Genomic DNA, 24178 nt, shown 5'->3' on the forward strand with positions numbered 1-24178 from the left:
CTGAAACAAGGTACTAAGTAGAACTAATTGATACAATGCTTGTGTTCACACCTTTAGAGAGCTCATATAAGCAAGAAGTATTTAAGTACTCATTGGAGTTCACAAGTATGGGAGATTCACAAAGTAAACTTTGTAACTTTGTAAATTCACACCTCCCTTGAAGCTCTTAGGACCAGAGAGCATGCCGGGAGATATCCCACAATCCCACTCTCTCAGATATAAGAAGCAGAAAGAGGCCCAGTAGAGAGAGTTCAGCTGAATTAGACTGAGAGGGGAGCATCAAGTGAGTTCAGCCAGAAGCTCTCTCTCGGAAGAGAGTTACTTCGGGTTAGAGAGAGTTACTTCAGAACATTGACTGGAATCGGAGAGAAGCACTCTGAGAGGAAGCCTACAAGCCCTCTCTCCGAGGCAAGAGAGACTCATTCCATTTTCCACTTGGCTGGCTGGAGGCTGAAGAAAGCAGAGGCAAAGCAAAGGACAAAGCTGCAAGAGCTCTTAGAACCAAGCAGAGAGATAGGCCTCAACTAACCGGGCTATTTTGGAAGGAGAAAATAAACGTTTGCATTTTTACCAGATGGCTGCATTTTGGATGATTATTACTTGTAACTGAAACTAAGGCTGCCCTCAGAAAACCTCCCTGAGAAACCTGCTCTCACCCAGAGAGAACCATTCTTATATTATATTTTAAAGAAGAAAATCACCATACCATATGTTATTTATTTGGTCACAATATATAATTATTCCCCTTTTACAAGTGACTCAATTGAAACTTGAGAGTTGAAGGAACTTCCCATTGGGCTTACAGCTAGGGAGAGACCATCCTGAAACTTAAGCCTGGGATTTCTTGCTCTATCCATTGTTAGAATCCTTATAAAGTGATGTTAGTTGCCTAATTTAGCATGGTATTTAGCAAATCCTCTAGCTCACTAATGTATTTAAGTACTCATTGGAGCTCACACTTTTGGGAGATTCACAAGTCAGTATTCAGTATGAGATTCACAAGTCAGAAACCTATAATCCTACTCTCAGATCCCATAATCCCACTCTCTCAGAGGAGGAGTCAACCTTTGGGAGATCATATATAAGAAGCTCTTGGAGCTTCAGTCAGTTAGTTAGTTTGGAAGATTGACAGAAAAGGGAGCACTCTGGGAGGAAGCCCACAAGCCCACTCTTGGAGGTGGAGTCAGATTCATTCCATCTTCCAACTTTGTGCTGGCTGGAGGCTGAAGGACAAACCTTTGGATTTAGAGACATTCAGAGGGAGCTCTTGGAACCAAGCAGAGAGATAGACCACCAAGAAAACTAACCGTGCTATTCTGCTAAATTAGGCAACTGACTTATTATCACTTTGTAAGGATTCTAACAATCCACCAACTCACAGAAATGACACAGGACATCACCTTTCTGCTCAGTTTTATAAGGCACATCATATACACACTGGAGTAAGAAGGCCTCATGTAGTGAGAAAGGAAAATAGTGCCCCCACCCCAGTTTAACTGTGATCTCTCACTTACAGCTTTCCATCTCCCTTCCACCTCCCACTTCCCAGTATATATCCCAGACCCAACAATTGCCCTATGACTCATGCTTTCATTCCAGTCCTCCCAGCAGGGCTGATTTTCCCAGCATCTTTGTCTGAAGTCCCTGAGCTCTTCCAATTCAGTTCCTTGGTTACCAGCCAGTGACACCAGCCAGATATCACAGGGGATCCATTGTGCTTCTGGATTAAGGCTGTGCCTGGGAAGTTGTGGCAGGAGGAATCAGATGAGATCCCTGGGCTACATTAGTAGGAAGGGAAAGAGGGGTAGAACCTAGAAAGATCTAGAATATGGTAATTGGAAGAGTCAGGAAAGGATATTAGTTGGTTGGAAGAAGAGAGGAAAGAGTAGAGTTAGGAGTAGAATTAGACAAGATGTCTAGAGCAAAACAGTTGGGGAATAGGATAGGGAATGGAATATATTGTAAGATTTCCATATTCTAGGATTAAAACACAGTTGACATTTGTGCTCCCATCTATCAGTAATATTGCTGTTGCCTTTAAATATTTTGGAAAAGTTATCTTTTTTTAAAATTAATTAAATAACTTTTTATTGATAGAACCCATGCCACAGTAATTTTTTACAATATTATCCCTTGCACTCTCTTCTGTTTCGATTTTTCCCTTTCCTCCCTCCACCCCCTCCCTCAGATGGCAAGCAGTCCTATACGTGTTAAGTATGTTACAGTATATCCTAGATACAATTTATGTGTGCAGAACCGAACAGTTCTCTTGTTGCACAGGAGGAATTGGATTCAGAAGGTAAAAATAACCTGGGAAGAAAAACAAAAATGCAAACAGTTTATATTCATTTCCCAGTGTGCTTTCTTTGTGTATAGCTGCTTCTGTCCATCCTTGATCAATTGAAACTGAGTTAGATTTCTTTGTCGAAGAAATCCACTTCCATCAGAATACATCCTCATACAGTATCGTTGTTGAGGTATATAATGATCTCCTGGTTCTGCTCATTTCACTTAGCATCAGTTCATGTAAGTCTCGCCAGTCCTCTCTGTATTCATCTTGCTGGTTATTCCTTACAGAACAATAATATTCCAATAATATTCCATAATGTTCATATACCACAATTTACTCAACTATTCTCCAACTTATGGGCATCCATTCATTTTTCCAGTTTCTAGCCACTACAAACAGGGCTGTCACAAACATTTTGGCACATATAAGTCCCTTTCCCTTCTTTAGTATCTCTTTGGGGTATAAGCCCAGTAGAAACACTGCTGGATCAAAGGGTATGCATATACTAGTTTTGCTGTCTATTTCTTCTTGCAGCTCCCTTAATTTCTCTTTTAAGAATTTAGATGCTACACCTCTTGGCTTATGTTTAATATTGATATTGCTTCATTATCTATGCTACCCTTTAGCAAAATATAGTTTCCTTCCTTATCTCTTTTAATTAGATCAGTTTTTGCTTTTGCTTGATCTGAGCTCAGGATGGCTACCCCTGCTTTTTTTACTTCACCTGAAGCATAATACGTTCTGCTCCAACCTTTTACTTTTACTCTGTATGTATCACCCTGCTTCAAGTGTGTTTCCTGTAAACAACATATTGTAGGATTCTGGCTTTTAATCCACTCTGCTAACTGCTTCCTCTTTATGGGGGAGTTTACCCCATTCACATTTATGGTTAAAATGACCAATTCTGTATTACTTGCCATCTTGTTAACCCCTTCTTATGCTTTTCTCCTTTCCTTCCCCCTTACCCCCTTTCCCAGTATTAAACTTGTGAGCCCCACTTGCTTCTCACAGCCCTCCTTTTTTAGTATCCCTCCCCCCACTTAGAATTCCTCCCCTTATCTTACCCCTTTTCCTCACAATTTCTGTATTCCCTTTTGCTTAGCTTACTCCTTCCCTTTTCACTTTCCCCTCCCACTTTTCAATGAAGTGGGAGAAGTTTCACCATAAATCGAATATGTCTAACATTTTTCTCTTTAAGCCAATTCTGATGTAAGATACACACTATGTTCATCCCCCTCCATTCTTTCTCTCAGACAAATGACATTTCCTTTCCACCTCTAGTTTCTAGAACAAAGTATATATCTTTATAGCAGAAATATAGTTCCCAAGAGTTCTTTTTACCTTTTTATTTCTCTTGAGTCCTATATTTGGAGATCAAACTTTTTGTTTAGTTCCAGTTTTTTCATCAGAAATAGATGAAATTCACTCATTTCGTTGAATGTCCATCTTCTTCCCTGGAAAAAAAAATGCTCATTTTGTCTGGGTAAGTTATTTTGGCTTCATACCAAGTTCCTTAGTCTTTTGGAATATCAGATTTCAGGCCATTTGATCCTTTAATGTGGATGCTGCTAGATCCTGAGAAATCCTTATTGTGGCTCCTCTATATTTGAATTGATTTTTTCTAGCAGCTTGCAGTATTTTTTCCTTCATCTGATAGTTCTGGAATTTGGCCATTATATTTCTTGGAGTTTTGATTTTAGAGTCCCTTTCAGTAGGTGATTGGTGAATTCTTTCAATGTCAATTTTACCCTCTGTTTCTATAACATCTGGGCAGTTCTCTTTGATAATTTCCAGGAATACCAAACTTTTCTTTATCAGATACATCCTACTCATTGCTCACTTCCCACCCTGGGAAGTCCCAAGTCATTTAGTCTGATCTAGGAGCAACCAAATAGAACAACAGAATGCCAGCCCTGAAGTTATCTTCTATGCTCCAACTCTTCTGGAGTTCAAAGAAGGCTTCAGCTACTTACTAGCTCAATGACCTTAAACAAATCACTGCACCCTATATGATTCAATTTCTCACCTGTAAAATGAACTGGAAAAGGAACTAGCAAACCACTTCCATATTTTTGCCAAGAAAACCCCAAATTGATTTGCTAAATATCAGACAGAACAGCAAAATTTCATTTAGTTCCATTTTACGATGATTACATCAACCCTTCAGTTAAATCTTTCTCTTCCTTGTTGAACCTTTTGTCCCTCTTCATTGGGAAGATTCCCATGAGGTCCTTACACCCTCCCACTTCATGGCTCTTTTACTCTGTCCAGAGTCTCTTCCCCCACAGAGCTTTATAGGAGAACCTAATCTTTGAAGGTAAGTGGAGAGAAGGGGTAGAATCATGATCTTCAATACATACAAGCTCAATTAATTCCTATAGAAGCAGGGGATTGGAATATGCAACTATATATGATGGATTTTATATAGCTCTATTCCAGTGCATGTTCCACTTCACACCTCCCATCCCTATTTCTTCACATTTGGGATACTCTCATACTTTCCATCCCTACCTTCTCCTCTGCCTTCAGAGACTAAGACTTGAACCCAAGATTAAGTATATCAGCCAACTCTGCTTGTCTTTTCCCATGAGTCCCTGGAATGAACATTAAGGTTATCTAGCTTCTTATGTTGCTACTATATCATAGTTCTTGGTCAATCTCAATCATCCCTTATCCTACTGCTTCCCTCAATCTAGTTGGGATCTGAGATCCTTCCATAGAGTTTAAGTAGGTCAACTGTTTTCTTGGGAGACTTAAGAGATAACTAATTTATCTGAGGGCTCCTCTTCATCATCCTGTGCAGCTAGTTTCTGAGATTTCAGGTATTTTCTCTCATCATAGTGAGCCTTACAATGCCACTCAAAATCTTTCTGCACTGTGGAATGAGACCTAAGCCCTTAGGGCTAATAACAGAACTTCACAACCACTGTCTCTGCCTAAAAGTCTTATTTTTTTAAAGATGTTAACTTTTTCTTGGAGCCTGTGTTCTTGTTATCTCCAAGCCGAAGAACTTTGGGGCAAAAACTGTCTAATCTTGCAACCCTAGAGAGGTGGGGAGAGGGTATTGGGGACCCTGGAAGGGGGAAAGGCAGATGGTGTGGTGGTGATAGAGGGCCTCCCAATGGGAAGAGAAAGCTACAACTCCCAACATCCCAACATCTCTCAAGGACAGATGACTCTTATCACCAATTGTTTATGCCAGAGCCTGCTGAGAGTTACAGAGTTTCTTCTATTATATGAGTCCCTGAAAGGAGCCTCAAATGGAGGTTGATGCTGGCCAGACTGGCCTGGGTCCTTCAACAAGGAGAGCTGAGGCCAGGGAGCACCCCCCTCTCAGCAAGCACTTCAGGTGACACTGCCTATGAAATTGCTTTCAGATGCTCATCACTGTCTTTCAGCCTAAGCATGTGGGATGTGGCAGGGAAGAGAGGTGAGTGCCTTTGGGGAGAAAGAAGCATGCACATATGCATCCATCCAGACTAACCCTCCCCCAAACTCCACTAGTCTGAAACCCCAGGGGACCCTGAGGAGAAGGGTGGCTGTGAGGCCTCTCTCAGCCAAGATCATTGTCCTGCTTTCCAAGTACTTTAGGTACATATTGGCTTGTGTGTACTGGGTTCATCCCCTTCAGAAGTCTGTAATTCTTGCCCAATGGACGGTGTGCGGCTGTTGTGCCACAATTCCCTTTAATTGTCCTGACTCTGTTTTCCTGAATTGTTCTGCCTCAGTTCCTAATTGTTCAGCAACCTCACCCCTCCTTCCTAATCATGATGATCCAGATAAGGAGAGAGACCTTCTATCTTAGACATTAGAATATTGGGTGCCTCTCCCCATTCCAATTTATCAGAATGTCCTGTGCCTCTCCCAACCCTATCAGAACTGGATTTATCAGTCCCATTCCCACTCTCAGCACTCTGACTCTGCTCCTGCCTTGATATATCATTGAGAACTCACGTTGTTTGATGAATGCTTTGGACATCAGCCCTGGGGGCAGCATGCCCCCAGTACAATCTCTCCCTTTCAAATAAAATATTAAAAACTCTCTAGTCTCTATCTTGCCTCAGTTTCTCTGGCATTACAGTGGCCAAGATATTCATCTCATCCCAATGTTGGTACTTCTTCTTGGATTAAAAAAGTCATGGAGAGGGATGTCATGAGTCCCAATCCAGAACCTTTGTGACCTATTTCTCTTTCCCACTCTTGGCAGACATGAAAAACTCTAGGCTGAGGAAGTGCTTTCTGGTACAAATAATTCCAAGTCTAAAACTGACAGCTTGGGCAAATTAAATTTTGGTTTTGTTTTTGCTGAGGCACTTGGGGTTAAGTGACTTGCCCAGAGTCACACAACTAGATTTGAACTTAGGTCTTCCTGACTTCGGGGCTGGTGCTCTATGCACTGCCCCACCTAACTGCCCCCAAATTAAGTTCTTTTTGTCTGTTTTCTCAACTGAAATTGGAGTAGAATTCAAGGTTTCTTAAAACTTTTCCCACTTTTGACCCTTTTCCACCAGAGCAATTTTTACATGACCTCAGGTATAGTTATATAAAATAGGTATACAAATCAAACATTTGGTGATAGTAAATCATAATTTCATGACTTCCTATATTCAGTTACCAGACTGGTATAGGGTGGAGAACCAGAGTTTTAGAAGCTGGGGACTAGATGACTAAAGTCCTTTCCCTTCCAACTCTTCATCCCTTGATTCTTCAACTTCCCTCACTCCTTTTGTAGCTTTTATCTTCCATAAGTCTTTAGGGACTTCCTTCTTAGCTGACTCTAACGTCCCTAGCTCTCTCCTCCTTTTAACCTTTCTTCTGATGATATCTAGATTTTGGGGTTCCCAGTCAGTGAATGATGAGGTCTAAATTTAGGGTTGTCAGGGAACCAAATGATGAGATTAGGGTTCCAGGTGGTAAGGGAGTTAGATGATGAAATTAGTGGCAGGACAGGGGTTCAAGGAACTAAATGAAGAGGTTTGGTTCCTCTAAATTCCCTTGGGATTCGGACATGGGTAGGGAGTTTTGGGGAACTCCCTTCTAGGCACAGAGATCCTTTGTAAAGGAATTTACAACACCCAAAAAGCTAGACTGATAAAAATAAGTATTATAGGCATTGGGATGTAAGCCTTTGCTATGCATGAATAGAAAGACTGAATTCCTTAGTGGCAAAGTCCCGACAGAGACAAAGGTCCCAATAAGGAGACAAAGTTTCGTTGGTGAAATAGATGAGGATAAAAAGAGGGTAACGCTGAAAGAGAATATCATCCCAGTGGGCAGAGGTTTTCTTGGCATGGCCTGGCACTTTAGGTCCTCTGCAAAGAGAGGGTTTAAGATTGGCTCTTTTTATAAATCTTGCCTCAAGCTGGGGGTTGCTGTTGATGGGGCTGGGTACAGCTTATGCTGAATTTGAATTTAATTGAATGAATCTATTTAATTCAATAGGAGGATTAAGCAGTAGTGAGTGTTATCAATGAGGGTAGTGCCCGTCTCTCAGGATCTTTTACAGAGACCAGGATTCAGGGAGAATCTGTCCTTCAAGGAGTAGAGTTTAAGCGTTTCCTTCATTTCCTCCCCAACTCTCCAATTCTCCCCCTTGCCTCCGTATTTCTCCCCACTGGGGACCCTCTGGCACCTTGATGGGGTTAGTGTTCTTCAAGATGCTCCAGGGCGGCATCGAGGGGGGGGGGGAGAGGGAGGGGAAGAGAGACTGGGCGTGGGCTGAGCACAGCACAGAGTAAGCAGGAGCTGGGCAAGCACAAGCCAGCTGCAGCTCCATCCTGAATGCTAGAGACACTACCCTACCAGGTTCTAGCCTTCCAACCCCGCGCCACTCCCTCGAGTAACCCTCCTACAGCCTCCCCCTTCTCCATTTTACCCCGCCCCGAACTAGGGAGCCTCCCTCATATACCCCACCCCGCTCCTCTATCCTATATAGCCCCACCCCTGCGGCTCCGCCCCCACCGCGGCCAGCTGGGGGAAATCCACACTCCACTCTCCCTTCCTCTTTGCTCTCCCCAGGGGCTGTTCTTTCCTCTTGCCCCCTCCCACCAGGGAAGCGAAGGTGGGCGGAGTCACGATTCAAGTATGGGAGTCTCGGGATTCTGCTTCCTTCGCGGTTGCCCGCTCTTTCAGCACTCCCCAGCATCCTTTTTCTAAATTTCCTTCTCTGCCCCACCAGTACCTAACTTGGCCAATCACAGAGCCCGGACCCTGCAAGAAGGGCTTTTGTCTTTGTAATTTTCCTAGCGGGAAAAGGAGTGGGGTTGATGGGGAAAAAAGAATGCTCTCCATCAATGTAGTTAAAGTACTTCCCTTGGGTTGTCCCTGAGTTTAAACATATTTGGGTGCTTTGATGTTAGCTTCGATGGAACTAACTTTTTGGCTTTGGATGAGGTAGTTTCACTTTTCCCAGCTTAATTTTCTTCATCTATTATTATATACAATATAACGAAACATGTAGGGATACTTCTAGTTATAATTATTATGGCGCTTCACGTCTCATTTTTGATTATCCGTTGCTTTAGCTACCGTGACAGTTTGTAACGTCTTCATTATAAAATCCAAAGATTTTGTATTAAGGAAAAAGATTCTGGAGATGGAGATGGAAATTTCTGTGGATATGGGAATAAACTATGACAGGTAATTTCTCCATTTAATTATTGCACAGCAAGTGGGTAATCCTAGATGGGAGTATAACAGCCGGAGATAAGGTCCTCGAGGGAAACCATGAAAAGCTGAGGACAGCTTTTTTTTTTTTTTTTTTTTTTTTTTAACCTGGGACGATAAAGAGAAGACTTGGGAGGTCCCGTTGCCGTAAAGCCACAGGCTGCATGATTATACCTACATAGCCGCTGCCTTAGGTAAGGAATTATTATTTCTTGGCTGTAACAGGCGAAAAGGAGTGGGAATAAAGGAATCGCTATCTCAGGTTTAGAACACCCGAAAACTCTCCATTAAGATGCTTCCCGACTGTCGTAAAAAAAATTAAAAAGTTGACATACTACTGCTCTTCTGATGTAAAGCAATTTTAAGCTTTCGTGTTGCTATTGCATAGTTTTTCGTGTGGCAAGTTAGGACTTGGAACTAAGTAACAGTTGCTTACTGTGGAATGTCCTAGGGTTGGGGATAGACCACAGGAGAAATGTCTTTGCCAAAAATCAAATATCAAGACGGAGTCTCCATGTCTTCCTTTTCCCCCGCCCCGCCAGCGGTCGGTTTGTTTCACGATCTCAAAACAACAGTACTCACTAAGCTCGCGCCTCTCAGCCATAAAGCGACGGTACCTACGCGAGCGTAGTGAAAGGGCCATCTTACACCAATCAGATGTCGCAAAGCGATTGCACCACCGTGCCGTAAAGCAAAGTCCGACACTGTTCTCCGCGTTTTGGTTGCATCTCTGTTCCCTCTCCCCCTTTTCCCCCCACAACCAAAACCTTCCTTCAGCGCCTTTTTTCTCCCCCATCGGATTCCCTCTCCCTGTTACCCCGGCTCAGCTTCACCTCCAGTGGGCGGGGCCGACCCAAAGTGCCCGGCAGTGCCGTAAAGCAAATCTGCCACCTTCGCTTCTTCCCCTTCGTATTACCCATCCAGGTTGCCAGGCTGCCGATAAGCACAGCTGTCGCGCAGGCCTCGGTGTCAGCTTCTGAGCGGGCGGCGGCGGCGGCGCTGGGGATGGCGGCGGGGGCGGGGGGGGGGCCGGGGGCCGGGGTGGGCGGTGGCGGCGGCGGCGGCGGCGGTGGCGGTGGAGGCGGCGGTGGCGGGGAACTGCACCCGCGCACTGGACGGCTGGTGAGTCTGTCCGGGGGTGGCCGCACAGCTCGGAGACAGCAACCCGGCCAGGAATTCAACCATGGGCTGGTGCTAAGCCGGGAGCCCCTGAGGGACGGGCGAGTCTTCACAGTGCGGATTGACCGCAAGGTGTGGGCCGACTCCGGGGTGTAAAGGAGACGGGGAGGAGGAGGTGGTGGTGGGGGTAGGGATGAGGGTGAGGGTGAGGGTGGTTGGTGTTAATGAGCTAGTGAAGCAAATGCTCTCAGGGCCAATAAGAGAGAAGCAGATTGCACCAAGGTAATGATCACAGAGACCCTGTCCCTGAGGAGTGAGACCTGAGAAGGTAGTTAATGTTTTTCTTTGTCTTATTTTCTGAGGATATATCTCAGTAACGAAGATATTCAGACATGTAAAAAGATTCAGGGATTTGTAAGAACCAACGACACTAAGAGAATGGTTAGGAAGTCAAGGAGGAAGTCAGACAAAGGAGGAGGGACAGTAGATTTAGGAAGGCCTAAAGTCCGGCTGAACTATTTTTTCTTATGCTTTGTCTTCCCACCCAACTCCTGATTCCCCATTTATAGGTGAACTCATGGAGTGGATCAATTGAGATTGGAGTAACAGCGTTGGACCCAGGTGTATTGGACTTCCCAAGTAGCGCCACAGGACTGAAAGGGGGCTCTTGGGTAGTGTCTGGTTGCTCAGTGCTTCGAGATGGGCGTTCAGTGCTGGAAGAGTATGGGCAGGATCTGGACCAGCTGGGTGAGGGGGACCGTGTGGGTGTGGAGCGCACAGCTGCTGGTGAGCTTCGACTCTGGGTCAATGGGCGGGACTGTGGTGTTGCTGCTACTGGCCTTCCCTCTCGAGTCTGGGCTGTGGTCGATCTCTATGGCAAGTGTACTCAAATCACCGTGCTGCCCCCTGAACCTGGTCTTGGTACCCCTACACCTCCCCCTGCCCTCCCCCCTGGGGACACTTCTGCTGATCAGGGGGCTACTGGAGATGAAGGTGAGATACTACAATGAAAGGAAGAGGGTCTGTTTGGGAACATAGGAGACATTTGGGAATTTGTGTATTTATGCAGGGGAAGGGAGAATAAGCAAACAGCTGGAGGTGTAGAGGTTGGCACAGTTGGTGTATGGGAGAGAAAGCTGGGAATATAGTTGTGTGGAATAGTTGGAAATGTAGTATTTTGGGGTAAAAGTATTTTGTAGTATTTTGGTATTTGTGAAATATTAAGGGGATGTGGAGGAGTATAGGAAACAGAAAAGAATGCTAAAATATAGTATATATCTAGTATATATATATATATATATATCATACATAATAAAGAGCTATGGGAAGAGAAGGCAAAATAAAAACTGGTACAATGCAGAGCAGTTGAAAGGAATGTTTTGGGCAACCTGGGAAAGTATCCTGATTGAGAGGATCAGGAGTAAGGGCTGGATACCTTACTCCCTCTCATCCCCACCCTGCTCCTCAACCCACATGCTGTCCCAGGCCTAGCTGGACAAGTTTTCCCTAACAGCCTTAAATGGGGGGAAGGAGAGAGAATGGTAGGGAGAGAAGCAGTAAGAACAGTGGCTGGGGTAAGGGAAAAGAGAAGGGTAAATTCAAGGGAGGTGGGAAGTTGAAGAGAAGTGCTTTCAAGAAAGGGGAAACAAATTCCTTAGAAAACTTTATTTTACCTCTTTGCCAATTTCTTGATTCCAGGTTTCTCAGGCATGGAATTATCAGAAGTAGTAAGTAATGCTATCCTGTCTGCTTACAACGGGGGACTCCTGAGTGTCAGCCTTGGCTCACCACCTGCAGAAGAGTCAGGACCTACTGCTGGTGGGAGTGGACTCCCTACCCCAACACTCCTAACCTCTAACGATGCCCTGCTATTTCATGAGAAGTGTGGCACCCTCATCAAACTTAGCAACAACAACAAGACAGCTGAGCGTCGACGGCCTCTAGATGAGTTCAACAATGGAGTAGTCATGACAAATCGTCCACTTCGTGACAATGAGATGTTTGAGGTGGGAACTCTGATGGCTTGATCCCAGCTTTGCTCTTCAGAAATTCATGTTTCTTATGTCTCAGTTCCTTAAATGATGTTCCTTTTGAGGACCCAGACATTTAGTACAATGTTTTTGATAAGTGTGGAGATGGGAGGTTGTAGGATGGACCAGAGGGTTTTGTTTTTGTTTGTGGGTTTTTTGTTTTTTTTCCAGTTTATCCATGTATATTTGGTGTCTGGGTGTCTATCTACATCACCATTCTGTTCTTCCTCCCATTTGCTGACTTTCTTCTACCCTAAGATTCGAATTGACAAGCTAGTGGATAAATGGTCAGGCTCCATAGAAATTGGAGTGACAACTCACAACCCAAACAGCCTGGAGTATCCTGCAACTATGACTAATCTGCGCTCAGGTACTAGAGAGCTGGGCTCTTAGAGGAACTGGTAGGGAGGATCTCAAGACCATAACTAAGGAGAGTAGGGTTTCTCTTCGGTAGGCACCATTATGATGAGTGGCTGTGGGATCCTTACCAATGGCAAAGGGACACGCCGGGAATACTGCGAGTTCAGCCTAGATGAGCTACAGGTGAGAACCAGGATCAGGACTGAAAATGTAATTGGGAAAGATAGAAGGGGAGAGGGGCAATACTTTAGACTTTCTCCCTACTAAATAAATGGGGGTGTTTCAGCAAGTAAGATTTTTTTGCTCAGTCTGCCCTTATTATTGTTGAGTCCTAACCTCTGTCTGATATAGTTAAATGGGAGGACTCCCAAGATTCTGACTTCATTTTGGATGTGGGACCTTGGGGAGATATATGGGTAGGGTGGAAAGTCTTTGAGTACTATGAGATCTCTTGTCTTCCCTCCCCAAAGGAAGGAGACCACATTGGTCTCACCAGAAAAGCCAGCTCTGCACTACACTTTTTCATCAATGGAATTGATCAGGGTAAGTGGAGAAAACAAACTAAGGTAAATTTACTAGGGTGGAATAATTGAATAGAGTTTGGGAATGAGATTGATAGTATGTGTTGTGAGGTTATAGAGGATTTGAGCTTGAGAATAAAAGATGGAAGTGGGCCCAGGTTTGACTTATTCTCTGCCTCCTTCCCTTTCTGTGATTTTTGTTAGTATTTGGGAGCCTCTCTTAAGTTTGTCTTTTCTTATGACTCTATTCATCCATACTTCCTTCTTTTAGAATCTTTCCTTCCTTCCTTTATTCCTGGGTAGGTGTGGCAACTTCAGTGACACCCCCAGTAGTGTATGGTGTGGTGGACTTGTATGGGATGGCAGTGAAGGTGACCATTGTCCACAACCACAACCACAGTGACCGTCTTCGACGAAACAATGCTATCCTTCGGGCCCTGTCTCCTGAAGGTGCCCATCGAAGGCCTCCTCCTGGCCTTGCCCACTCTGAGCCTGATCGTCTGCTCTTCCACCCCAACTGTGGACAGAAGGCAGCAATCACCCATGAAGGACGGACTGCTCTTCGACCCCAGTATAGCTTCTGGGATAGGAAGGGGCTCAGTTGGGTCAGGGTAGGGGGGAAAGGCCTTCAGAGTAGTGGGATAAAGTGGCATCTAAGGAATAACTGGGATTTGGGAGTTGTCTGACTAAGGGGAATCATTTCCCTAAGGAGGCTGGAATTTGAGGGCAGCTGGAAGTGTGGCTGAGTCTGAGGTAGAAGAACAGGGCTGATTTCCCATTTTTTTCTACACTCAGTGCCACTGATGACTTCAATCATGGTGTAGTGTTGAGCAGCAGAGCTCTTCGGGATGGAGAACTATTCCAGGTTCGAATTGACAAGATGGTGGACAAATGGGCCGGTTCAATCGAAATTGGGGTCACCACCCACAATCCAGCTTATCTGCAGCTGCCCTCTACTATGACCAATTTGCGTTCAGGTGAGAGAGGCTCCTGCTTTAAGAATTGGAGAGAAATGTTTGGAAGTGGATGAGTTTGAATAAGGGTTTGGGAACAATTTGGAAAGCAACATAAAGACTGAAGAAAGGTAGAGGGACAAGTTCTAGGAAGGAAGGAGCTGAGGATAAGAAAAGTAGGAGTCCTTCAGTACCTTTGACTCCACTAGGTTAATATATAAAACTATAGAATCGTTAGCTCCTCTAGCTCTCTAGTTTAGGGAAATAGTTCCAGACAGGTGATTACTTACTAGTACACAGTCACATCTTGAATCAAAGAAAGATCTGGGATTAAAATCCATTCTTCACATTTAAAATAATAGTCCTATAATTCATTCTCCTTTGTTCCTTATATCCCATTAAGATCTCTTAATGATGTGAACTTTTTCTAACCCTTATCTTTCTTTACTAGGAACTTGGATGATGACTGGGAATGGGGTGATGCACAATGGAACAACTATTCTGGACGAGTATGGTCACAACCTTGACCGACTCAAGGTCTGGTAGGGATTGTGGACTTTGTTCCCTAAGGGGCACAGTAGGTGGGGTTAGAGTATGGAGATGATTTCCCTCCCTCACTACACCTCTGGGAGAAGAGAGAATATAGTATGGGTCATGGTTGGTGGTGATAACATCTTTCCTTCACTCAATATGGTTCAGGAACTGTGGCTGACTTCTTATTCCTTTCCTCAAGGCAGGGGACACAGTGGGTGTGGTACGGCGTGAGGATGGCACCCTCCACTTCTTTGTCAATGGAGTGGCCCAAGGCCCTGCAGCATGGAATGTGCCCCCGGGGGTTTATGCTGTAGTTGATCTCTATGGCCAGGCTGCACAAGCTACCATTGTGGATGACTCTGGTGAGGAAAGAACATAAGGATAGGCAGGAAGCACTTTGTGGATCTCAAAGGGAAGGTCTGGGAGAAATTTTGAGACGAAGAAACATGAGATTTGAAACACAGATGTGGTAACTGATTCTCCACTCTACCCTCAAATACTAGAGTTACTGCCACTCCCTGATGACATTTCTGAAGGAAATAACCAGCTGTCACCAAGTTCACCTTCATCCGGGGCAGGAGCCACTGATCTTCGATTCCACCAGCTTCATGGCAGCAATGCTGTCATCACTAATGGGGGTCGCACAGCACTCAGGCACAACTGTCGAAGTGAATTCAACGATGCCATCGTCATCTCCAACCGGTCAGTCCCATAGGGGATAAAGGTATCAGTTTCCCTTTCCTTCCTGCCCCCTCTTCCTCTGCCTGGTTCTTACATCCTTGATGCCTTCAGAAACTGTCTTTAAGTCTTCCCTTTTTCTCTGGCAGGGCTCTTCGAGAGGGAGAACTCTTTGAGATTGTCATCCAGAAAATGGTTGATCGTTGGTCAGGGTCTATTGAGGCTGGTAGGTTGGTTAAGGTGATTGAGGAGAAGACTGACATTTTAGCCATAAAGATTGCCTGAGCCATAAAGGTGCTCTTTCCCCCCTCAGGAGTAACTGCCATACGACCGGAAGACCTGGAGTTCCCCAACACAATGACTGACATTGACTATGATACATGGATGCTGAGGTGTGAGGCAATTTATTCATCCATTCACTACTATTGTTATTGCTTGAATGGCTTTTTGGAAAGGGACTGTGCTAGGCATGGCATGGAATGGGATAAAGGAGGTCCTCTGGGTTGGTACTGTGCTTTTTTATGGAGAAGATTTATTGAATGTGGGGCAGAGAACTATCATTGATAGAAAATTTCCATAATAATAGTCTAAACTTTATGGAAGGAAAGGAAGAATACACCATAGCATGTAGGCACTATAGCAGGCATATGGATAAAGGATATTGTTGAAAATAGTACGAGGGTCATTTTATTAAAATGATATCTTAGTTGAAGGAAATTGATAGTGAGGGGTACAGGATGAAAGTCTAGATTTGGGAAAACATCCTGGTCTTAATACTTCCCTCTTCCTGAAGAAATTTTTTAATAGTGTTGTGATTCCTTATTTTGTTAGGGAAGCTAACTTCCATTTCCCCTACTTCCCTCAAAAGCGGCACAGCTATCATGCAGGATGGAAATACCATGCGAAACAACTATGGCTGTGACCTAGATTCTCTAGGCACTGGCTCTCGGATTGGCATGATGCGTACTGCTAAGGGTGACCTGCATTACTTCATCAATGGTCAAGACCAAGGGCCTGCCTGTTCTGGCCTTCCTGCTGGGAAAGGTGACCTCCCTGTTCAGGGATCCAAGTGTCTGACCCTCTAGTGTCTAGTTCTCCAAACCAATCTTTTCCCTTTAGGGATGCAAGCCATCCTCTCAACCCACACCTCTTTTTGGGACTCAGATACCTTAGTCCTCATTCCCTTTAGGATTTCAGGCAACTGGTGTCCCAGCCCCTGCCTCTCCCTCTGACCCCAGAGGTGTATGCTGTGGTGGATCTCTACGGCCAGTGTGTCCAAGTCTCCATTACCAGTGCCACAGGCCCTATGGATAACAGCCTATCAACCAGCAATGCCACTGAGAAATCTTTCCCACTTCATTCGCCAGGTGAGAACTTTAGGAAACAAAGGATCTATACATATTAGAGTAGTTTAGAAGCAACATTATAGAAAAAGATTGCCTTGAGACAGGGAGAATTGTTGTAAATGGGAGATAATAGCTAATAGTTTTAAGGATCCTAAATAAGAAAAAATTCTTAAGGGTACAGTGGCAGTTTGAGTAGTATAGGTTATGGACAGGGCACTTTTGGGTGAAGAGGAAGACTTCAGAATTCAAAGAGAAATGGAGAGGGATAACCAGTGTTTGCTTTTTCTTTCTGAAGAAGTGATGTTATAAATCCATGAGCTTTTAGGCTTTCTATCAAGGAAATGTTAATTTCAACTTCTGGTTTGGGGAGCTTGGACTGGTTTCTTTCTTATAGAAGAGAAAGCTGCCCCTCCTAGTTTCCTGTTTGAATAGGAAATAATCTGCTGAGTCTTCTCTCTCACTTTCTGCAAAGGCAGGCAGCCTAAATTTGGTTCTTTGGTGAAGAGATGATCTCATAAGGCTTTCTTGCCACTGACTATCTCAGGAGTGAACAGTGGCTAAGCACTTTTTAGTTAAAAAAGACATATCAGAATTTATCCTGCTCCTAGTGTGGAAGAGAATGTCTCCCTTATTTTTCTATGCCTCTTAATTTCTTTTTTCGTACTCTTCTTTCCCAGTGGCAGGTGTGGCTCACCGATTCCACAGCTGCTGTGGGAAAAATGTGACATTTGGAGAAGATGGTACTCGGGCCATGAGAGTAGCTGGCTATGCTCATGGTCTAGTCTTCAGCATGAAGGAGCTCAGGACTGATGAGATCTTTGAGGTAGGAATAGAAAATGATGAAAATGGAGTTGGGAGTCTCTAGGGAATAGTCTCAAAGAGAACTGTTAAAGGACGATTTTGGAGGAAACTCATGACAATTGATTCTTTATACTTCTGCCTTTCTTTCCTACTGCTTTTGAGTCACCACCCTATTTCCCTCTTCTCCCTACCAGGTACAAGTGGAAGAGCTGGATGAGAAGTGGGCAGGTTCATTCAAAGTAGGGCTGACAACACTTCTACCAGGGGACATGGGGCCTGGGGGAGGGACTGGGGCAGGGCCAGGGCTGCCCACCTCACTTCCAGAGCTACGGGCCAAGACAACATGGATGGTTTCTGGCTGTGAGGTGAGACGTAATGGACAACTTCAGCGGATGAATTATGGACGAAATCTGGAAAGGCTGGGGGTGAGCAGGGTCTGGAGGATGGAAAAGGGAAGATTTGATACAGATCCCTGGGAGGGCTGAGAAAGGGAAGGAAGTGTTGTTAGGAGAGATGGTGTAAAATTATGGAAGGGGAGGACAGAATTCTGAAAGATGGACTTAGGAGAGGAGAACATAGAGAATAAATGCAAAGTTGTTGAGTTAAAATTCATTTGAAATCTCTATACAGGTGGGAAGCCGTGTAGGAGTACGTAGAGGAGCAGATGACACAATGCATATCCTAGTAGATGGTGAAGACATGGGGCCTGCAGCCACTGACATTGCCAAGGTACTGCTGTTGGATTTTCTTATTTCCCTCTCCTTTATTACCAGGCTTATCTTGCTTATTTTGACTCCTTTTCTCACATTTTGGTTCATGCCTCTCACTCCTCCTCAAGATCCTTTCCTTGACTCCGCTTACCTGTATGCTTTGATGCTTATTTTTACCTCTTCCCCAATCTTGTCATCTGTTTGAGACCCTTGATATCTCACCTCCCTCAATCTTGTCCCTCAGCTTTTTTCCCCTGTTGAGTGTAGGATTTATGTGAAGAATAGCAGTGTGAGGAGAGGAGGTATGCTGTAATACCCCACTTCTTCACCCATGTGTGCCCCCAGAATGTGTGGGTAGTGCTGGACCTGTACGGGCGGGTGAAGGTCATCTCCATTGTCAGCTCCTCAATGCTAGAGGAGATTGAAGGCACCAAGCCACCCTCACTCAGCTCAGATACTGGCAGTGAGGGTGAAGAAGATGAGGATGATGAAGAACCAGGCACCATGGTAAGAGCTGAGGTTTGGGGCAAGGAAAGTTGATCAAGTGTCTGCATCTTTTTGCCATATGCCAACCTTCTCTGAATGATATCTGCATGTCTTGAGATATTGGGGTTAGGGGGAAATGAGAGAAGTGTCTCATCCTATTTTCTCATGTGAACAAGAGCTGTATACCTTAGCTTTCATTGATTCTCAATACAGGGAAGTACTCCTCCCTTATTAGACTGGGACCTGTGAGAATAGAAAAGGGTGAATTAGAGATGTAGTTGACAACCATATGGTCCTTCCAACAGGGTGAGAATGAAGCTGTGGTTACCCCTGCAGCCCTTGAGTTTCTGGAGAATCATGGGAAGAACATCCTCTTGTCCAATGGAAACCTGACAGCCACACGGGTGGCCAGCTACAATCAGGGCATAGTTGTAATAAACCGGCCCTTGGTTCCTCAGCAGCTGGTCCAGGTGGGCTAAGGCCTGATCCCTCCCTGAACAGAAGGGAGGTCCTTGCTCTGAAGAACTCATTCCTTCATTCTTTCAACCCGATTTGCTTCCATCCCTAAGAAAGAGAAACAAAAGGCCTACTTACTTGTATTTTCCTCCTCCTAGAAAAGAAAATATAAATTAGTTAAAACATTTGACAGTCTCCTAGAAAAGAAGTAGAATATTGGTTTTTCTCTATGGTTAGGAAAGGGCATTATCTCTGTTTCACAGAGAGGAATTAAGTCAGCACTCTTTAAGAATCCCTTTCTCAAAGACGTCTTTACTCGTGAGCTTATCTTTTTTTACCTAGAGAGGAAATCCTACAAAATTAATATGAATAGTACTTCTCTGAGGAGGAAATTATGTCAAAAGTTAAATCATTTCATATCTACACAGGAATTGATATGTCCTGTTTCTCTTTTCCCCCATCATACCCAGTGATACCACTTTCTATGCATCAACATTTGCTATGACATAATCTTCCATTCCCGTCAGGTGCGGCTGGATTTCTTGAACCGGCAGTGGACTTCATCCCTGGCCCTGGGAGTCATTGCTTACCCCCCTGAACGGCTCAACTTTCCAGCTTCAGCTTGTGCCCTCAAACGGGCCTCCTGGTTACTTCGGGGCCAGGGTATCTTCCATAATGGCCTCAAGGTGGGCAGGGCATGTGAAGAAAGAGAACAATCCTGTAGGCAAAGCAGATGGAATAAATGGAGATGATTGGGATATCAGGAAAGGAAAGGGCCCAGAAAAATATGGAGTGGTATAGGAATTAGGGAGCCACTGGAGAAACTGGGAAAGAATACAAAGGTAATGTGAACCTGAAGAAGGAGGTAGTAAATAGACACAAAGGATGAGGAAGAGGCACAAGTGTTAAGGGGATCATAAGAAGGGAAGCCTATGAATAGAGGGTAAAGTTGTGTAAAGATGTATATGAGTCGGGGTGGGGATTGACCAAATGATAATATTGGAGAATGGATATTGATATATTTGGGGTGGGGTTTTTTGAAAAGTGGCTCATTCTTATGCTTCTGTCCCCCAGATCTGCGAGAAGTATGGGCCAAACCTGGACACGTGCCCAGAAGGCACGGTGCTGGGGCTGAGGTTGGACGGGTCTGGGGGGCTGCACCTCTATGTCAATGGTGTGGACCAGGGTGTGGCTGTGGCTGAGGTGCCCCAGCCCTGCCATGCCCTAGTGGACCTCTATGGCCAGTGTGAGCAGGTCAGCAGGGGGTGGTGGGTCAGGGATAGTGCTGAAAGTGGGGAGGAATCTAGGAAGTTAGAGGAGCATGGTGGTGGTGGTGGCGGTGGTGCCTTAAAAGAATTGGGGGTATAGTGAAGATTTTATGGGTTTGATGGAGAGAACTGGGGAATTTAAAGGGGAAAAGGAATTGAGATTGAAGGGCTATTGGGGCTGGAGGAGGGAGTGGGGTGCACAGTGGGATTGAGAAAATCCATTGTGTAGAGGAGAGCAGAGACAAAAGATAAACCAACCCTTCTCCTTCTTTTCCAGGTGACAATTTTGAGCCTTGAGACAGGAGCAACCAGTGGGGAGGGAGCTGGAATCCAGGGGGACATGGAGAAGGCTGATGTGGTAGATGGTGAGACTTAGGGAAGGCCTAAACTATACAGTCCCACTGGAGGAACCTTGTTACTCTTAATTCTTCTCCTTTCTTGGGACACCTATCCTTAATAGTGAAATTCTTTGCTTATTTCCCAGAGGATCATTTTTTTCCTAATTCCTCCCTTTCTCTCACTTCCTAAACAGGCATTTAAGAAGTTGAATGAGGCACATTGAGGGCAAGAGATGTCCCCCAAATTTGCCCTGTTCCCATCTCTTCTTCACTCACACCATTTGACCCTTCTTCTCTTTCCACCCTTTCTCTACTGATTTACCCCTATCTTTCAGGCATCAAAGAAAGTGTGTGTTGGGCCCCACCTCCAGATGCCAGTCCTTTAAAGAGCTGTGAATACCATGCTCTCTGTTCTCGATTCCAAGAGTTGCTACTATTGCCAGGTGAGATTCCATCCCTTAATTCTACCATCCATTTTCATCCTTTTTTCTTGTGACATTAGGGTTACTTTTCTCAAACTCCTAAATAGTTGGCAGGAGAGGTAGGGCTCATTTCTGATACTTGAGGAGGGACAGGCTAAACTGGAACACAGATGAAATATAGAAATAAGGATTCTGCCCTAAACTAAGCTTTTCTCTTTTTTGCCAGAGGATTACTTTGTCCCACACCCCAAGCGAAGCCTGTGCTACTGTGAATCCTGTCGGAAACTTCGTGGAGATGAGGCACATCGTAGGCGGGGGGAGCCACCTCAAGAATATGCCTTGCCTTTTGGCTGGTGCCGATTCAATCTCAGGCATGTAGCTTGTTTGTTTTTGATTTTTTTTTTTTTTTTTTTTTTGCTGTCCTTCCCTATTCCCCCTTTGTCCTCCTAACCATTCTTCCCCATTTCATCTGTGCCACAAGGAAAAAAGTCATGCAGAAACTTTTAAAGAACAAAAGTTGAGAAAACACAGGAAAGCAGGACAAAATTTTGAACAACTAAAATGAAAAAACCAAGCTGTACATAATAGAAATCTACAGCTTCTTATACAGTTTTTTCTGTTATATAAGTGCAAATACCATGAAATAGGTCAATAAAATTTGATGTTTTTAAATTCAGAATTTTTAAAAACTATAATAATTAGAAGTATCCTGACCTGGGAGATGGAAGATCTGGGTTTGAATTCTAATTCTTTCCAGATGTATGTTCCTGGTATCCTCTTTCTTACTAGGCTGTTTTCAGCAAGACAGTTGGATGCAATAAGTCCACCTTGTTTTTCTTTGAAGAGAAAGGTTTTGAAGTAATCAAGGTTAGACAGACATGCATATGTTTTTTCCCCCCAGAGTGAATCCACGATTGGAGACAGCAGCACTATCCAAGAAGTGGCACATGGCTTACCATGGGAGTAGTGTTGGGGCTGTTCGAAGAGTGCTGGACCGAGGGGAACTAGGGGCAGGTAATAGGATAAGAAAAAGTTGAAGAATGGATGATTAAGGGGAGGGAGAGACCAGTACTCCTTTTCCCTGAAATGAAGAGTATGGAGAAGATATAGAGGGTTGGGGAAAATAAAGGGGAAAGACACCTAACCATTCCCCTCTACTTTCAGGGAGTGCTTCAATCTTAAGCTGTCGGCCTTTAAAGGCAGAGCCAGGTTGTGGGTATGGAGAATCTGGTGAAAACTGTGTTCCTCCTCGTGAGGAACAACCCCCTCCTGTGCTGCTTTCCCCCTCCCTTCGGCATGCTGCTGGAACTGATGCCCTTGCTTCCAAAGTGCAGTAAGTGAAAGCAGGAGAGGGTGGGAACAAAGTTGGAGTAACTAAGTAATGGGGATATTAGTGAACCTTGGAGGGAGGTCCCTGGAGCCCAGCGCTCGCTCACGCTCTTTCTCTCTCACGTTCTCTCTCTTTCTCTCTCTCTTTTAAACACATTTTGGTTCTAATTTCCCTATTCCCATTTTTTTCTTGCCTCCTGCTTTCCCCAATGCCCTTCCTTCTTTCCCTTTATCCCACAATTTTTCCATGATATATCATTTCTGACATATATGAATATGACATTTCTACCCTTTCCTTTCTAAGTGTTGTTCTCATATTGTCCCAACAGACCTTTCCTTCTTTCTTGTCTTTAGATTCCGGGACCCCAAATCTCAAAGGCCCTACCAGGCCCAGGTGGCATTCCAGGTGTGTGTACGTCCTGGATCCTACACACCTGGCCCACCCTCTACAGCCCTTGGGGGTCCACCCGACCCTCATTTTAGTCCTGCTGAGCTGGAGTGGGTGACCAAGGAAAAGGGTGCCACGTTACTCTATGCCTTGCTGGTACGAGTGGAGTGAGAGGATAGAGGCCCATATTGCCAAGCACAATAGTAGGAAAGGTTTATGGACTTGGGAAGCACCAACATTTTATACATTCCCCCAACCATACCCAGGGAAGAAAGGGAACATGATGGGACCTCCCTTAGATTTCCAGGGAGCTTTGGATTTTTGTTTGGAGGAGTTCTTGGATTTGGCAAGTAGCTCTCCTGGGTTGGGAGTTGCCTACATATTTGGGGAAATTGTAATGGTCCAGAACACTTGGGAAAAGTTCATGGGGGCTGGATTTGGAAGGCCTCTCTCAATGAACCCATTAGTTCTCTCCCTATCCTCATGCACTGATTTAGGGAAACTCCCATCATTTAATTTATTTCCGTTGTTTCTGGTTAATGTGAATCCCCAAGGGGAGTTTGTCTCCCTTTTCTCTCCGTTGAAACTTTTTCCATTGGGAAGGAATAGTGGGGGAGAAAGGGCCACTCTTATACAACTGTTACTCTTGATTTCTTAAAGAACTGAAATAAACGTCCTGTCTCAGATACAACTTTGTCAGTCCCAGTCTCCACTTGCACTTATCTAAGAGAAATCCTAACAGAGTTCCAAGGAAATGTAGACAAGTTAGATGTCCTAAAAGATAAAGTATGGGATTTGGAATCAAGAAGGTCTGAGTTCATATTCTGTCTTATGCCTAGTAGCTGCTGTGTGAACCGTTGTGAAGGTCATTGATGTAAAGCATTTTGTAAACCCTAAAAAGAGCAATATAACATAAGAAAATACTAGTTATTATCAGGTGTAGGAATCCTGTAGTTTGTTTTCTAATGTATTTATACCCAGTCTTCAGTGTTCCTAACAATTTAATGTTAGAATGTCTTTTCTCTCAATGCTGTTTTCACCTAGAAATTATCAGGAAAAGGAAGAACTGACTTTAAACCTTTCTTTGCACCAGTGTCTGTGCTGTCCTCTCATGACTCCCATCCCAAGATTAGCACAAAACCTTTTGGTTTCTTGGTACCCAAGGGGCAACAGATAGATATGTGCCCTTGTATAAGACTTATTTTGGAAGTAGAACAGTGATGAGAACTTGAGAATCTTTAGTTCTCTGACAGTATTATTCTTGAAACGTTATTCATGGTCCCTCCTTCCCCCCCCTTGACCCTGGCGGCCTCCGGGTAAAAGGACTGGGAAACACTGGGGGTAGTTTAGTAGTTAAAGGAGGTGTGTTCTATCCTGGCTTGGCCCCTATGACAAGTCATTTTACTTCTCCGAGCCTTCATCTGTAAAATACGGGAATTGGACTAAATGATGTCTTTGAAGGTCCTTTCCAATTTATTTATTA

At 44.4% G+C, this 24178-nt stretch overlaps 1 protein-coding gene and 1 long non-coding RNA gene across 3 annotated transcripts; one reads left to right on the forward strand and one right to left on the reverse strand.

Moving 5' to 3' along the window:
* Window positions 1-675: 675 nt before the first annotated feature.
* Window positions 676-9866, reverse strand: LOC127560903 (uncharacterized). Of its 2 annotated transcripts, none has more exons than XR_007953425.1 (3): window positions 9790-9866; window positions 3632-3744; window positions 676-2310 (listed from the first exon to the last, which is right to left on the reverse strand). It is a non-coding gene; the product is annotated as an uncharacterized LOC127560903 (long non-coding RNA). The 2 variants fall into 2 exon arrangements; XR_007953424.1 differs by having other exon boundaries at window positions 676-2570.
* Window positions 9649-23386, forward strand: NEURL4 (neuralized E3 ubiquitin protein ligase 4). The gene is made up of 28 exons (XM_051995853.1): window positions 9649-10207; window positions 10645-11068; window positions 11774-12081; window positions 12364-12475; window positions 12560-12648; window positions 12936-13008; window positions 13290-13557; window positions 13782-13963; window positions 14391-14476; window positions 14673-14835; window positions 14977-15175; window positions 15301-15377; window positions 15465-15543; window positions 16020-16195; window positions 16390-16518; window positions 17175-17320; window positions 17493-17723; window positions 17929-18027; window positions 18354-18515; window positions 18800-18964; window positions 19478-19636; window positions 20025-20204; window positions 20496-20583; window positions 20892-20999; window positions 21205-21349; window positions 21880-21992; window positions 22143-22311; window positions 22662-23386. The coding sequence occupies exons 1-28, from the start codon at window positions 9962-9964 to the stop codon at window positions 22864-22866; spliced, it is 4581 nt and encodes a 1526-aa protein (XP_051851813.1). The 5' UTR covers window positions 9649-9961; the 3' UTR covers window positions 22867-23386.
* The last annotated feature ends 792 nt before the right edge of the window (window positions 23387-24178 follow it).

Source organism: Antechinus flavipes, chromosome 4 (genome assembly GCF_016432865.1).
Source record: "Antechinus flavipes isolate AdamAnt ecotype Samford, QLD, Australia chromosome 4, AdamAnt_v2, whole genome shotgun sequence".
NCBI lineage: Eukaryota > Metazoa > Chordata > Mammalia > Dasyuromorphia > Dasyuridae > Antechinus > Antechinus flavipes.